The 17,500-nt window shown below is 47.6% G+C and overlaps 1 protein-coding gene across 1 annotated transcript in view; it reads left to right on the plus strand.

Annotated features, from left to right (window-relative positions):
* The window catches only part of LOC126988367 (hemicentin-1-like), an 81,566-nt gene that overhangs the window by 42,448 nt on the left and 21,618 nt on the right, over window positions 1-17,500 (plus strand). Inside the window, exon 2 of the mRNA XM_050846432.1 lies at window positions 16,705-16,820. Within this exon, the coding sequence (XP_050702389.1) occupies window positions 16,705-16,820 (116 nt within the window). The remainder of the gene's footprint in view (window positions 1-16,704; window positions 16,821-17,500) is intronic.

The following is a 17,500-nucleotide window of genomic DNA, read 5'->3' on the forward strand; positions in this document are numbered from 1 at the left end:
AGGTAGGATTTTACCTGGGCCTTGTAGAGCAGCATAATTCCTCGCTTGTCAAGGAAATTCGCCACTCTACGAAGGGCAGAGACACGGAGGGAGGCTTGGTGGGCGACGTGTTTCAGGTGGCGGTCGAAGCGCAGCTCTCGATCCAAGTCTTCTCCAAGGATCCTGACGTAATCCTGGAGCGGGAGGATGACAGAGCCAGACATCACCCTTCCTTCGACAGCTTGTGTGCCTGCCGGGGACCGAGAGATCACCATCGCCTGGGTCTTCTCAGGAGCAAAGTTCACCTGCCAGCGCTCCTCCACTCCCGTATCAAGCGTAGTTGCTGGTTGACGTCTGCAACCTCTTGCTGGCTTTCTTGGCGTGGGTAGGAAAGGGAGAGCGTGCAGTCGTCAGCGTATGCAGAGACTGCTGGCAAGCTCCTGAGAAGGTCGTCGATGTACAGATTCCAGAGGACAGGTCGCAGCACAGATCCCTGAGGGACTGAGGCACCCACTGCGAGGTCCCTGGATTGCTGCCCACCGACGACAACGTAGAGGTTTCTTCATTGAAGGTGGTCGCTTATCAGCATCAGCAGGTGTCCTTGGATGCCTCTGGCACGAAGCTTCTCCAGCAAGCCCGAGTGCCACACCCGGTCAAAAGCACCCGTGATGTCGAGAGCGACGACAAGGGTATCCAGGCCGCTGTCCAGGGAGTCCTGCCAATCCCTGGAGAGGAGCAGCAAGAGGTCTGAAGTGGAGCGGCAAGATCTGAACCCGAACTGCTGGTCAGTGATGAGGGCGTTGTTCTCGATGTGGCGGGTGATGGCCTCCACCACTATTCTCTCGAAGATTTTTCCAACTACAGAGAGAAGGGAGATGAGTCTGTAGTTGGCAGGGTCAGATCTGGACCGCTTTTTGTGAGCCGGAAGAACGCGAGCCTCCTTCCATAGAGAGGGCCAGGTGTTTTCCCGGACACAGGCCCCGAACACCTCCGAGAGAGGTCCTGCCAGCTCACTGGAGCAGTGACGCAGAACATGTGGGCTGACGTTGTCAGGCCCAGTGGCCTTCCTGACGTCCACCGCTCTCAGAAGACGCTCCACTTGCTCCCGTTGTACCTCGACCACTGTCAGGGTTTGGTCGCATTCCTGTGCCAGTTGTGGTGGAGGTCTGGTGGGGTCGGCGACGGACATCTTGGCAGAGAAAAGGTCAGCCAGGAGCTCTGCCTTTTCCCTGCTGCTGGTGGCTGTGGTGCCGTCCTGCTTGGTGAGGGGAGGGATTGTTTCTTGGTGGTTGCTGCCTTGTCTCTTCTCAGCAAGGGTCCACCAGGTCTTGCTGCCCACCCCAGGCCCGCACACCTTGGGGCGGAGGTCGTTTTCCCACCTCCGTTTCGCCCATTTACTGGTGGATTTACCATGTGTCATGCCGCTCGATGCAGGGCTTTGTTGCGGCGGGATGGGCTCCTCTTGTAGCGGAGCCACGCAGAATACTTTCTCTCTGCAGCAAGGCGGCAGCGGTACCCAAACCAGGGCTGGACGGTTGCCCTGAAGGTGTATTGGCGATGTGGGATGTGCTCTCGTTGGAGAGCTTTGAGCCGCTCAGTAAAGGCCCTCGCCATGGGCTCTGCTCGCCCAGACAGAACGGTGTGCCAGTCTGTCTGCTGCAGGTCTCTCTTAAGGGAGGGCCAGTCAGCTCTGTCCCACAGCCAGATGGTGTGGGAAGTGGCCTCATCCCGCGCCACGCCTACGTCTGCCCGGGTCAGGATGTCGTGGTGGTCGGAGCTCTCAACCGGCCCAAGCTGGTGGCACGTGGCCCTGCCCTTTCCCAGGTCAGAGATGACGGGGTCCAGCGTCCCGCCTCGCTCGTGGGTGGGGAAGGTGACATGGTCTGTCAGACCTTGCACCGTCAGGAGATTCTCGTAGGCGGCTTCCGCCATGTGCTAGTTTAAGTCGCCCGCGATCAGGACGTGCCTGGAGCGGTGGCGAGACAGCAGGTCGTCCACTTGCTCGGTCAGGAAGTCCAGGGGGGCAGGCCCTAACCTTCGGGGGCGGTACATGGCACACAGGAGGAGGGCAGTGCCATCCGCCAGTATTACTTTGAGAAACACCGCCTCTGTCGTGGGTGGTGTCTGTACTTCAAGGTCTGGGCCAGCACTCCTTCCCTGAGGCACACTGCCACACCGCCGCCTTGTCTTCCCTGGCGGTCCCTCCTGATCCAGTTGGTGTAGCCTGGAATCCTGCCGAAGGATGACTCCCCCTCACTGTTGAGCCACGTTTCAGTCACCACAGCTATGTCCACGCGGTGCCTCAGGACAAAGCTGTGGGTCAGGTCACCAATGTTGGTGCGGAGGCCTCGCACGTTGACGGAGAGAAGCGCCAGCTGTTGACGATTCCCCGGCGTGTCTGTCATCCTACCTGAGTCGGTGAAGGGTGCTGGAGCTTCTCAGGTAGGAGGGAGGGGTCGACCACTGCCAGCCAGGTGTATGGCCCCAGGAAGGAGGCTGTGGCGCGATGTGTGAGGGTTCCGGTGGAGGAGGCAGGTGTGTCAACAATATACAGATGCCAAAGAATAGAAAGACGGTCAGAGAGAAACCAGGACACTGGGAAGAGAGAGAAGAAGGAGATGGATGGGTAGGTGAGGAGAAGGAGGAGGAGGAGGAGAAGAAGAGTAAGGAGGATAAAATATGAAAGTACTCCTCCTCCACCTCCTTTTCCTCCATTTCCCTCTCTCCTTTTTATCCTTCTTCGTTTTTACTCCCTCTTTCTACTATTATTTCTCCTCCTCCTCCTCCTCCTCCTCCTCCTCCTAACCCCCCTTTTTTCCCTTTACCGTCACTAGAGATGGGCACTTTGGAGGGAATGGGAAGATGGCAGAGAAGGAGGAGGAGGAGGGGGAGAGGAGGGTTATTGACGATGGACTATTGGTAAAGAGTTGAGTACGAAAAAAGGAAGAACAGGGAGGAGGAGGAGGAGGAGAAGGAGAAGGAGGAGGGGGAGGAGGAGGAGGAGGAGGAGGAAGACAAGAAAACACAAAGGAAGAACAAACAACAGCCGACCTGATGGTTATTACAAAGCTGTTTTGTGACAAGCTACACTAACTATCTAATCAAAGGTGGAAGATGAAGGACAGCAAAGGGGAAGGCTCCTCCCCACACCCCCCCATCCCTTCAGCCAAAGCTGGCAGGAAAAGAAAAAGAACCATGCAGCATGGAAAAACTGGATGGAAATTATGTAGGAAAGGGGAAAAACTACCATTACTGCTACCACTAACCGGACGATAAAAAAAAGGACAGGGACACCAGTATTCGAAAGAACTTACCGTTATTACGACAATGAGTAATATCTTAGTTGCTGGTTGGATTCAAAACACTGGTCTAATCTATTCTTGAAGGACGTAACTGTTGTACTATCAACGACATTACTGGGTAGAGAATTCCAAACATTAACGACTCGATTGAAGAAGAAGTGTTTGGCTTCGTGCGACGATAATCTTTTACCACTTATCTTGAACTTGTGATTTCTTCTTCTTCCATTTGATCGATCAATTGTAAAGTAATCTTCCGCATTAATATCACTGAATCCTTTAAACATTTTAAACACTTCTATTAGATCGCCTCGCATTCTTCGTTTTCATAAGCTGAATAAATTTACTTCTTTAAGTCTTTGTTCATAAGATAAATTTCTCAACCTTAAAATCATTTTTATTATTCTCCGTTGAACCCGTTCTAACTTTTCTACGTCTTTTCTGTAATAAGGAGACCAAAACTGTACACAGCACTCTAGATGGGGCCGAACCAGCGAATTATACAGTTTTAATGTTACTTTTCCGATTTATTATTAAAGACTCGTCCGATGAAGCCAACCAATTTGTTTGCCAATGCTGACCGAGCTTTAAATCGCTTGATATAGTGATTCCAAGATCCTTTTCTTTGCTTACTGCAGAAAGTTGTTGGCCATTCATTACGTACTGAACGCGATTGTTATTGTTTCCGATGTGTAACACTTTACATTTGTCAACGTTAAATTTCATTTACCATTGATTGGCCCAACGTGCAAGTTGATCTAGATCTGATTGTAATGCTTCTTCGTCGAATGTCGTAGTTACCTTTCTTGCGATTTTTGTGTCATCAGCAAATTTTGATATATTGCAAGTGAGCCCATCATCATTATCATTAACATAAATTAAGAACAGCATTTTTTTTTTCTTACGTCTTGGTCTATTGCGCCGATAGGCTTCCTCCCAGTGGATCCTGATGGTCGGTCCAAGGCTTCTTCCCGGTGGGGCCTGATGGTCGGCCCAGCCCGTTCTGGTGCAGGCGAGTGTTTATAGTGGCGCCATCTTGCATTGGCTCATGCTGCCCTCCCGGAGCTCATCTTTAATCCTAGAATCTAGAGTCCGGGTTGATAGGTGGTCTTCTGGACAGCATGTGGGTAGTTTTGACCCACTCGGCGGCGGCTGAAAAATCCCAGCTTGGTGGCACCGGGCGGGGATTGAACTCGCGTCCCCCTGAACGCGGCGCCGTCTCGCTATCTGTTCAGCCACCGCCTCCCCTCCTATGGGACCAAGTACTGATCCTTGAGGAGAAGGAGGAGGAGGAGGAGGAGGAAGAAGAAGAGGCAAAAGGGTGGTAATAATTAATGAAGCAAGAAATAAGGAGAGAGTAGACAAAGATGAAGAAGAGGAGGAGGAAGAACAAGAACAAGAACAAAAAAAACAAGAGCAAGAAGAAGAAGAAGAATACATAAGGACAAAGGAAAAGAGAGGAAGAACGAGATAAAAAAGAAAAATAAACCTTAGAAATGGGAGACAAATGCTTCAATGATTTATCAGGAGGAGGAGGAGGAGGAGGAGGAGGAGGAGGAGGAAGAGGAGGAAAGGAGACATCTTTGAGTGTAACCTTGAAGTGTTTGTTCCATTACAGGATGAGAAGGAGGAGGAGGAGGAGGAGGTAAAGGAGGAGAGATGGAGGAAAAAAAATGTCAGTCAAGATTATTTCCTTGGAGCACTTTCTCAGAACATCACCGCCACCACCACCACCATCACCACCACCACCACCACCACCAATCTCTTGTATATACACTATCTTGTTCATAATAACTGTACTTCCTCTTAATGAGCTCTTCCCAAAACAATACAGTCACTTATATTGTGTAATGGGAGTTTTAAAAGCCTCTTGATACTACTTAAAATATTCCTACTGATGCTTTATACCCGTCAAATGCTCTTCTGTTACTCCTACACCCTAATTTCCTTTCTCTCTCTTCCTTTATTTTCATATCCTCTCCCATATGTTTTCTTCCTATCATTTCTACTTCCTCGCTTCTTTGCATGTCTGTCTCTTTCCTATTTTGATCTCCCTTCCTTGAAATATCCTCCTTTACTTCCTGTTCCCTCTCTCCATTCTCTATCTCTTCTTTATTTTCATATTCTCTTCTATAACGTCCTATTATCACTTCTATTTCCTCTATATTTTTCTCCTTCCCTTATTTTCATCTCTCTTCCATCAACTGGCCTATTACTCCTATACTTTTCTTTTTCTGTCAGTCTCCCCTCTTCTTATCTCCTTCCTTCTCCTTCTCCACAGTACTTAAGCAACTTTCCCTTTGGCGTCTCTCTTTGACCTGAGCCAGAAAACCGAAGTCTGTGGCGATGGCTAACGTGTGCGGGATATTGAGGCATTTGGCTATACGAGCTGTACTCTTTATCTTTCTTTCTTTCTTTCTTTCTTTCTCTTTTTTATTCTTAACATCTAAAACACCTTATTTCTCCACTTTTCTCTTTCTTCCTACTCTCTTCCCGTCTCCCTCTTTCTCTCTAGCTATCTCCCTTCTTTCAATCTTTTTCCTTCTTCTGTTTCATAATTATGTTACTCTCCCTTCTTCCGTCCTTCCTTACTTCCCTCTTCCTCTCCCTTTACCTCAAAACACACTTCTATACACCCTTCCTTTACTTCCCTCCCTCTCCCTCTCTCCTATTCTCCATCCCTCCCTCCCTCCCTCCCTCCCCCTCTATCCCTCTTTCTCCCTCCCTCCCCTTTCCTCTCCCTCCCTCTCCCAACCCTCAAGTCTCAACACCTATCCCTTTCCTCTCCTTACCCACTCCCTCCCTCTCCCTCCCTCTCTCCCTCCCTCCCTCCCTCTCACCGGCCATCGTCTAGTCTCATCTACATAATCGAGGCGTGAAGATGATGGTGTAGTGGTGATGATGAGGGTGATGACGATGGTGGTGGTGGTGGTGGTGATGATGGTGGTTGTGGTAGTGATGGTGGTGGTGGTGGTAGTGGTGGTGGTGGTGTGTTCAAGTATTGGTAAAGCCACACACACACACACACACACACACACACACACACATCCTCCACTACTGATTCTCTCTCTCTCTCTCTCTCTCTCTCTCTCTCTCTCTCTCTCTCTCTCTCTCTCTCTCTCTCTCTCTCTCTCTCTCTCTCTCTCTCTCTCTCTCTCTCTCTCTCTCTCTCTCTCTCTCTCTCTCTCTCTCTCTCTCTTGTTGTTTTCCTCCTCCTCGTCTTTGTTTACCTCGCTTTGCTTCTTTCTTCGTTTTTTTTCTTCCTTCCCTCCTCTTGTTTTCCTCTTGTTTCCTCTTATTCTTTCTTCTGAGATGTTGAGAAAGAGGGAGGAGGAAGGTGGTGGAAGAAAGAAGGGGAGAAGAGATACGAAAGGAGAGAAGAAAGGGAACAAGGAAGAAAGGAGGGAATGAGAAATGGAAGGGGAGAAGGAAGGAATGAAGAAAATAAGGAATGGAAGGAAGAGAAGAAGTGAGGAAGAGGGAAGAAAACGCGAAGAAGAGAAGTTGGAGAAAGGAAGAGAAGGAAGGAGGAGGGAAGAAAAAGGGGAATAAGGAAAGAAAAGAAAGGAAGAAGAGAGAAAGACGGAGGAAAGGTAACAATGAGGAAGGGAAAAGAAGAAGGAAGAGATCAGGTAAAAGATCTGAATGGAAAGGAAGAAAGTGAAGAATATCAATGACTTAGACAAGGAATTAGCAGTGATGTTAGAAAGAGATGATACCAAGATCGGGAGAGTAATTGAGGAGGAGGAGGAGGAGTATTCTCCAAGGTGAACTCAGGAGATTATATGAGGGAGGAGGAATGGAAGATGGAGTTCAGGAGGTGGGGAGTGCAGTATTCTGAGTGGAGGTAGGAGAATGAAAACGAAAGGAAGGTATAGTAAGGAGTCTCTCTCTCTCTCTCTCTCTCTCTCTCTCTCTCTCTCTCTCTCTCTCTCTCTCTCTCTCTCTCTCTCTCTCTCTCTCTCTCTCTCTCTCTCTCTCTCTCTCTCTCTCTCTCTCTCTCTCTCAGCATGCAGAATCAGAGAGAGAAGAAACACGAACGAACTGATGGATTATGTGAAGAGGAACACAAAGCACACATAGGAAGAACAAACAACAGCAGACCTGATTGTCCTTACGAGGTTGTTTGTGACAAGCTACACTAACTTCTTTTTTTTTACATCCTCGCCTATAGCGCCGGTAGGCTTTCTTCAAGGGCCAGATGGTCGGCCCAAGCCCTTCATGACGCAGGCAATTTTTTATAATTGCTCCAGTTATGATTGGCTCATGCTGCCCCCCGGAACTCATTCTTGATTCACTGGACGGTTTCTTCGAGAGTCCGGGTTGATGGGTGGTCTTCTGGACAGCATGTGGGTAGTCTAAGCCACCCAGCGGTGGATGAAAAATCCCAGGTGGTAGCGTATGGATTCGAACCGACGTTGTCGACGACGTGGTGAATGTGAGCCCAGCACGCTAACCACTCAGCCACCGTCTACCCAATACTAACTAATCAGTGGTGGAAGATGAAGGACAGCAAAGACGAAGGCTCCTCCCCCCTCCCCCCCCACATCCCTCCAGCCAAAGCTGGCAGGAAAGGAAAAAGAACCATGCAGCATGGAAAAACTGCATGGAAATAATGTAGGAAAGAGGAAAGAACTACCATTACTGCTACCACTAACCGGGCGATAAAAACGGACAAGGACACCAGTATTCGAAAGAACTTAACGTTATTACGACAATGAGTAATATCTTAGTTGCTGGTTGGATTCAAAATACTTGTCTAATCTATTCTTGAAGGCCGTAACTGTTGTACTATCAACGACATCACAGGGTAGAGAATTCCAAACATTAACGACTCGATTGAAGAAGAAGTGTTTGGCTTCGTGCGACGATAATCTTTTACCACTTATCTTGAAATTGTGATTTCTTCTTGTTCTATTTGATCGATCAATTGTAAAGTAATCTTCCGCATTAATATCACTGAATCCTTTAAACGTCTTTAACACTTCTATTAGATCGCCTCGCATTCTTCGTTTTGATAGGCTGAATAAATTTACTTCTTTAAGCCTTTGTTCATAAGATAAATTTCTCAATCTAGGAATCATTTTTGTTATTCTCCGTTGAACCCGTTCTAACTTTTCTACGTCTTTTCTGTAATAGGGAGACCAAAACTGTACACAGTACTCTAGATGGGGTCGAACCAGCGAATTATACAGTTTTAATATTACTTTTTCCGATTTATTATTAAAGACTCGTCCGATGAAGTCAACCAATTTGTTTGCAGTTTTAACTACCTCTGAACAATGCTGACCGGGCTTTAAATCGCTTGATATAGTGATTCCAAGATCCTTTTCTTTACTTACTGCAGAAAGTTGTTTGCCATTCATTACGTACCGAACGCGATTGTTATTGTTTCCGATGTGTAACACTTAACATTTGTCAACGTTAAATTTAATTTGCCATTGATTGGCCGAACGTGCAAGTCGATCAAGATCTGATTGTAAAGCTTCTTCGTCGAGTGTCGTAGTTACCTTACTAGCGATTTTGTGTCATCAGCAAATTTTGATATTTTGCAAGTGAGCCCATCATCGATATCATTAACATAAATTAAGAAAAGCATGGGACCAAGCACTGATCCTTGAGGTACGCCGCTTCTGACATCGAGCCAGTTAGATGTAACACCGTTTAGAACTACTCTCTGTTTCCGCTCAGAGAGCCAGTCCACAAGCCAATTGTGAATGTTACCTGAGATAACGTGCGCCAATAGTTTACTGAGCAATCGTTGGTGGGGGACCTTATCAAATGCCTTTTGAAAATCCAGATATATGATATCTACTGATCTGCTTTCATCGAACACCTCAAAAATATAATGAAAAAATCAAGTTAGTTAAACACGAACGTTTACTACGGAAACCATGTTGCGAATTATTTATTATATTATTTTCTTCGAAGAATTTCACCATATTGTCGCGAATGATAGTCTCCATTAACTTACAAACAATCGATGTCAGGCTAATTGGTCGATAGTTTCCTGGATGAGACTTGTCCCCCTTTTTGAAAATTGGTGTGACATTTGCAAGTTTCCAATCCGACGGAACTTTTCCAGCTGTTAAAGATTTATTGAATAAGATAGAGAAAGGTTTGCAAATTTGATGTTTGATTTCTTTTAAAATTCTTGGGATAATTTTGTTTGGACCAGGAGCTTTGCTTACTTTAATCTTTTCAATTGTGCGTAAAATATCACTTTCTACGATGAGCACGCCACTTAACATCTTTTCGGTCCTTCTAACCTCCGGCGGTTGAGGTGATAAACAATCTTCGTCGGTAAATGCGGATGCGAAAAAGCTATTTAGGATTGTAACCATTTCATTTTCATCGTTCGTGTGGTTACCATTATCATTAGCAACCGGTCCGATACTACAAGTGAGTTACTTTTTATTATTTACATAGCTAAAAAATTCTTTAGGATTAAATTTACTTGTTTCCGCTATATATTTTTCCAGATTTTTCTTGCTTCGTTTTATACATTTCTTGGTTTCGCGGCGAATTCTGTCCAACTCTAGTTTGTCAGCCTCACTCTGGGTTGATATGTATCTACTGTATATGCGTTTTTAAGAGAGAGGCTATTTTTAATTTCGTTATTCCACCATTTGGGTTTCTTTTTAAAAGTTGAACGTCTGTTACGATAGGGTACGCATATGCTTATGGCATTATTCAATATTATGGTGAAGGCCTCCCACGATTTATTAATATGTTTCCGTCAAAATTTCAGTCAAGTCAGAATTATTTCAAAGTCTTACGAAATTCGCTCTCTGATAATCTGGCACCTTTTCTTTACTAGCAGTTACTTTACTTTCATTCATCTTGATGCTGAATGTGATTATTCGGTGATCGCTAGAACTAAAAACTGGACCAACATTTACTTCGTTAACTAGATCAGCTGTCGTTGAAAAGATAAGGTCAAGTATATTATTTTCCCGAGTCGGTTCTTGAACGTGTTGATGTAAATCACTTTCTAATAAATTTGTGTACAGGTCGAGCCCTGTATGAGAGTTCAACGGTTCGCCCCATCTTTTCACTGGCAAGTTAAAGTCCCCCACAATTACTGCCTCGCAACTGCTACTTGTTTCTAATATTAATTCACTTAACGCGTGGTCGATATCAAGAGTCTGCCCTGGCGGTCTATAGATTAGTCCAACTACTATTTTACGAGACTTATTTTTAATTTCAATGAAGACCGTGTCCACATTGGTTATAATATCTGTTTTCACGGATACTGGATGGAGAGAGTTGTGGATATATAAGATAACGCCTCCACCCTGTCTGTTCTCTCTTTCATGACTAAAAATCGTATAACCCGGTAATCTGTCTATATTCCGCAAGGCAGGATGAGAGTTAGCCTGTGAGGCAGGCTGGGGGTTAGCCTTTGAGGCAGGCTGGGAGTTAGCCTGTGGGGCAGGCTGGGGGTTAGCCTTTGAGGCAGGCTGGGAGTTAGCCTGTGGGGCAGGCTGGGGGCTAGCCTGTGAGGCAGGCTGGGGGTTAGCCTGTGGGGCAGGCTGGGGGTCAGCCTGTGAGGCAGGATGGGAGTTTGCCTGTGAGGCAAGCTGGGGGCTAGCCATTTGAGGCAGGCTGGGGGTAAGCCTTTGAGGCAGGCTGGGAGTTAGCCTGTGAGGCAGGCTGGGAGTTTGCCTGTGAGGCAGGCTGGGGGTTAGCCTGTGAGGCAGGCTGGGGGTTAGCCTGTGAGGCAGGCTGGGAGTTAAACTGTGAGGCAGGTAACGCGTCCTCCCGTGAAGCAGGAGGGTCGTTTAGAGGGGGCACAGTCTCGGTGGAGGGCCTCTCCACCATCGATGGTGGAGTCACTGCCACATTGTTAGCAACAAATTCCTGAAGGGCTTCAAACTTCTTTTCAAGATCATGGTGTTTGTTTCTCCATTCGGTCACAGCCTGCTTAAGTCTTAATCTTTGAATACAGAGGCGACAAGTTCTACTCAGCTGGAAGTACTGAGCCGCAAAACGTCCGGAACAGACGTCACACTTACTGAGTCTCGAAGGCATTGTTAGAAATTTAAGCAGGTTCACAATTTGGGCAAATATCAAAAAGCGCTCTCGAAATAACTTAAAGTGTGACCATATATTGAATTGGATAAAGAATGTGCATGGAAATTAGATACTGCTGTGTTAGATGCCTCCAACACTGGGAGTTCGCTCCCACAGGGTCTTGAAAACGCCTCAAAGACCAATCGCTTGTCCTGAGCCTCGGTCACGAGAGAGACTTTCACAACCCGGCGAAGAGGAGAAGGAGGAGGAGGAGGAGATGATATATTTTGGATGGCCTTTGGTTCATTTTTCTCGTGTGTGTGTGTGTGTGTGTGTGTGTGTGTGTGTGTGTGTGTGTGTGTGTGTGTGTGTGTGTGTGTGTGTGAGAGAGACGAGTAAGGAGATTTTATTTGGTCGGAGAGAGAGAGAGATACATACATCATAGGATTGAGAAAGTGAAAGGATGGAGAGAGGAAAGGAAAAGAAAAGAAAAAAGATGAAGGAAGGAAGAAGATAAGAAGATGAGGAGAAAGAAAAACGAAGGAGAAAGGAGAAAAAAAAGAAGAGGAAGAAAGAAAAGGAAGAGGAATATGATGACAATGATGATGATGATATGACAAGGAGGAGGAGGAGGAGGAGGAGGAGGAGGAGGACAATAAGCTGTTTTATCCCTATAGATGCGTGAGACACTGTCCTCCACTGATCTCCATACAAGCTATTTCTCATGTGTGGAGGAGGAGGAGGAGGAGGAGGAGGAAGAGGAGGAGGAGGAAGAGGAGGAGGAGGAAGGGCAGGATGATAGAGTATGTGGAGGAGTTGAGAAGGAGGGAAAGAATATGTGGAGGAGGAGGAGGAGGAGGAGGAGGAGGAGGAGGAGGAGGAAAAGGAGGAGGAGAAGGAATAGGAGACGATGGAGAAACATTTTGAAGGATGAATAGAAGGAAGAAGAGAAGTAATAGAAGTAAAACGAACTAAAAAAGAAGAAAGAGGAAGAGTAAAAAAGAAAGAGGAGAAAGGAAGAATAAGAAGAGAAAGTGGATAACGAGAAGAAGAAGAAGGAGTAGAAAAGGAAAAAAGGAGGAGGATTGCTAAATAAAGAAATGGAACGAGAGGAAGAGAGAGAAGAAGAAGGAATGAAGAAAAAAAAGAATAGGAAAACTAAAGAGAGAGAGAGGAAGAGGAAGAAAATAGAGAAAGGTATTAAGAAGAAAGGAAGGAAGAAAAAGAGAGAGAGGGGAAGAAGCATAATAAGAGAGAAGGCGTTGGAAGAGGAGGATGAAAAGAAGGAAACAGCAGAAGGAGGAGAGAAGATGAAAGGAATAACTGATGAAAGAAACGAAGGAGGAGGAGGAGGAGGAGGAGGAGGAGGAGGAGGAGGAGGAGGAGGAAGGGGAACTGGATGGTGTGAAGAGAGGGGAGGAGGGAGGGAAGGGAGAGGAGGAGAAGGAGAAGGAAAAAGAGGAAGAGGAGGAGGAGGAGGAAGGGGAACTGGATGGTGTGAAGAGAGGGGAGGAGGGAGGGAAGGGAGAGGAGGAGAAGGAAAAAGAAAAGGAGGAGGAGGTAGTGATGGAGTGATGAAAGGAGGAAGAGAGGAGAGGGAGAAAGGAGAGAAGGAGCAGGAAGAGGAGGAGGAGGAAGGGAGGAAGAAAGAGAAGAAGGAGAAGGAACTGGATGTTGTGATGTTGGAGAGATGAAGGAGTGAGGGAGAGAAGCGTCAGGAGGAGGAGGAGGAGGAGGAGGAGGAGGGGGGGAAGGGGTCGGGCCAGGTGACATCAGACACACCTGCCAAGTCTTGCGAAATTCCCCTCAGATGATGTATATCAGTTTTATGCAAGGGACGCACACACACACACACACACACACACACACACACACACACACACACACACACACACACACACACACACACACACACACACACACATTCCCTTCCCCTCTCTCCTTTTCTTCCTCTCCCCCGCTCCTTCCCTCTCTCCATTTCTCCCCTCCCCTTCCGTTCCTTTCCCTCCTTTCCTTCTCCTTCCTTCGTCTCCCCTTCCTCTCCTTCCCATCACCTCCCTTCCTTCTTTCTCTCCCCAAACATACAAACTCACTCCCCTCTCCCTCCCCTCTCCTTCCTTCTCCTCCCTTCCCTTTCTCTCCCCTTCCTCTCCCCTTCCCTCCCCTCTCCCTTCCTTTCCTTGTCATCTTCCTCCCCCTTCCCTCTCTCCCTCCACCCCTTTCTTGTACTTGTATTTCTTGTTTTTTCTCCCTTTCCTCTTTTTCCCTCTCTTCTTCTCTCCCCTCCTCCTCTTCCTCTTCACCCCTCTTCTTATTCCTCCACTTCCTCTTCTTTATGTATACCTCCCTCTTTTCCCCTCCCTCCTTTCTCTTCCTTCTATTCATCATTTCCCTCTCATATTTCCCTTCTTTCCTTTCTTCATATTTCTTTCTCTCCCTTCTCTTCCTTCTTCTTCTTCTTCTTCTTCTTCTTCTTCCTCTTTCATTCCTTATCTCTCCTCCTCCTTTTCCTCCTTTTCCTCATCTTTCTTCCTCTCTTATCCTCACTTCTTATAATCCTTTTTATCTGCTTCTTTAATTCCTCCTCCTCCTTCTCCTCCTCCTCCTCCTCCTCCTCCTCCTCCTCCTCCTCCTCCTCCTTCCCCATTATCCTCGCCCTTTCCATTCCAATGCTCTTACCCTATTCATCTTTCCTATCATTATTACTCTCTCTCTCTCTCTCTCTCTCTCTCTCTCTCTCTCTCTCTCTCTCTCTCTCTCTCTCTCTCTCTCTCTCTCTCTCTCTCTCTCTCTCTCTCTCTCTCTCTCTCTCTCTCTCTCTCTCTCTCTCTCTCTCTCTCTCTCTCTCTCTCTCTCTCTCTCGTCTATCCGCTCTCTCTCTCTCTATCTCTCTCTCTCTCACTCTCTCTCTCTCTCTCTCGCTCTCTCTCTCTCTCTCTCTCTCTCTCTCTCTCTCTCTCTCTCTCTCTCTCTCTCTCTCTCTCTCTCTCTCTCTCTCTCTCTCTCTCTCTCTCTCTCTCTCTCTCTCTCTCTCTCTCTCTCTCTCTCTCTCTCTCTCTCTCTGGTCGATGTATATTTATTTATTTATGTATTTTATTATTTATTTCTATGCATTTATTTTCTTATTATTTACTTATCATTTATTTCCTTATGTGTATATTTGAGTTTTCCGTCAGCCGTGTGTGTGTGTGTGTGTGTGTGTGTGTGTGTGTGTGTGAGTGTGTGTGTGTGTGTGTGTGTGTGTGTGTGTGTGTGTGTTGTTGTTCTTGTTGTTGTTGTTGTTTTTGTTATTGAAAGTTCTGCCACCATCATCACCACCATCATCCCGTCTACCCACCCCCCTCCCACCAACACCAACACCAACACCACCATCACCACCACCCGCATCACCACCACCACCACCACCCCTATCACCACCACCATCACCACCACCACCACCACCGCCGCCAAAATATCTCACCCCTGTTTTATATTTTTCCAACTTTTTTCACTTAATTGACGAGTTTTTTGTTATTTTTTGTTTCAACTTTTTTTCTTATATTTATCAAACTTTTTCTCCTGTTTTTTCCTCTTCGCTAAATTGGATCAAACGGTTTTTGTTGTTGTTGTTGTTGGAATTTTCTTTTCTCTGCGAACATGCGTCACCGTGGTCTAGTGGTTAGCGTGTTTAGCTACGAATAGGCGAGGCCGGGTTCGAATCCTAGCCCGGGCAGTCGGCGTGTAGCTCCCCCAGTTTTCATCCTCCCTTCCGGGCTGGTCGATAAATGGGTACCTGGTAAAGCCTATAGCGTCGGTAGGATATCTTGATGGGGCTTGGTGGTCTGCTCTATTCCGTTAGTGGCGCGGGCAAGTGTTTTATAGTGGCGCCATTCGTGCGTGGGTCATCCTGCCACTTGATGTTCTTGAGAAAGTTCATCTAGAGTCAGGGTTGATTGGTGGTCATGAGGACAGCATGTGGGTAGTCTGAGGCCACTCGGCGATGAATGAACATTACCAGCGGGCGGAACTTGAACCCGGGGCCCATCAGGACACGGCACCCCCACACTAACCACTCAGCCAACGCCTTTTCCTCCCACACAGATGAAGAGAACACTGATTTCTACCATTTCATCACCCTCCCATCATCACCTCCCCATCATCACCTTCCAGTCATCATCTTCCCATCATCACCTCCCCATCATTACCTCCCCATCATCACCTCCCCATCATCACCTCCCCATCATCACCTTCCAGTCATCATCTTCCCATCATCACCTCCCCATCATCACCTCCCCATCATCACCTCCCCATCATCACCTTCCCATCATCACCTCCCCATCATCACCTTCCCATCATCACCTCCCCATCATCACCTCCCCATCATCACATACCAATCATCACCTCCCAATCATCACCTCCCCATCATCACCTCCCCATCATCACCTCCCTATCATCACCTCTCCATCATCACTGCCCCATCATCACCTCCCCATCAACACCTCCACATCATCACCTCCCCATCATCACCTCCCCATCATCACCTTCCAGTCATCATCTTCCCATCATCACCTCCCCATCATCACCTCCCCATCATCACCTCCCCATCATCACCTTCCAGTCGTCATCTCCCCATCATCACCTCCCCATCATCACCTCCCCATCATCACCTTCCCATCATCACCTCCCCATCACCTCCCCATCATCACCTTCCCATCATCACCTTCCCATCATTACCTCCCCATCATCACCTTCCCATCATCACCTTCCCATCATCACCTTCCCATCAGTACCTCCCCATTATCACCTTCCCATCATCACCTCCCCATCATCACCTCCCCATCATCACCTTCCTATCATCACCTTCCCATCATTACCTCCCCATCATCACCTTCCCATCATCACCTCCCCATCATCACCTTCCCATCATCACCTTCCCATCATCACCTCCCCATCACCTTCCCATCATCACCTCCCCATCATCACCTCCCCATCATCACCTTCCCATCATCACCTCCCCATCATAACCTCCCCATCATCACCTCCCCATCACCTTCCCATCACCTTCCCATCATCACCTTCCCATCATCACCTCCCCATCATCACCTTCCCATCATCACCTTCCCATCATCACCTTCCTATCATCACCTTCCCATCATCACCTTCCCATCATCACCTTCCCATCATCACTTTCCCATCACCTTCCCATCACCTTCCCATCATCACCTCCCCATCATCACCTTCCCATCATCACCTTCCCATCACCTTCCCATCACCCTCCCATCATTACCTCAACATCATCACCTTCCCATCACCACCTCCCCATCATCACCTTCCCATCATCATCTCCCCATCATTATCTTCCCATCATCTCCTCATCATCATCTACCAATCTCCTCAGCCTCCTCAACCTCCTCTTCTTCCTCCCCAACAGACGAGGGTGAGGAGGACGGTCTGCCTCGCTTCGTCTCTGCCATCCAGAATGTGACAGTCTCCGTGGGCCGTGATGCCAGGCTACACTGCGTTGTGGAGAACCTGGGAGACTACCGGGTGAGTGGTGGCTATTATTAGGCTGTGGAGACTACTATATTGCTGTGGAGGTTAGTATAGGGTGAGTGGAGGCTAATATAAGGCTGTGGAGGCTAGCATAGTGTAAGTGCGGGGTAGTAAAAGGCTGTGGAGACTATTATATGGCTGTTGAGGCTAGTATAGGGTGGGTGGAGGCCATAGAGTTATATACCTAGAGCGCGCGAGCCAGACACTCGTGTGCGGCAACCGGAAGTACCTCGGCCGCCATCTTTGGGAGCCCAGTCCGGCCAACTCTGTGCTCCAGCCGGCAACTTCAAAGTGGAGGTAAGTGGTAGGTGGTGATGGTGGTGGTGGTGGTGGTGGTGGTGGTGGTGGTGATGATAGTGGTGGTGGTGGTGGTGGTGATGATGGTGGTGGTGGTGGTGCCTTAATGGTGGTGATGGTGAGGAAGTATTAGTTGAGAGAGAGAGAGACGGACTGACGTGACATATGACATAACTCAGGTTTTATACTCTCTCTCTCTCTCTCTCTCTCTCTCTCTCTCTCTCTCTCTCTCTCTCTCTCTCTCTCTCTCTCTCTCTCTCTCTCTCTCTCTCTCTCTCTCTCTCTCTCTCTCTCTCTCTCTCTCTCTCTCTCTCTCTCTCTCTCTCTCTCTCTCTCTCTCTCTCTCTCTCTCTCTCTCTCTCTCTCTCTCTCTCTCT

Source organism: Eriocheir sinensis, chromosome 69, assembly GCF_024679095.1.
Source record: "Eriocheir sinensis breed Jianghai 21 chromosome 69, ASM2467909v1, whole genome shotgun sequence".
Classification (NCBI taxonomy): domain Eukaryota; kingdom Metazoa; phylum Arthropoda; class Malacostraca; order Decapoda; family Varunidae; genus Eriocheir; species Eriocheir sinensis.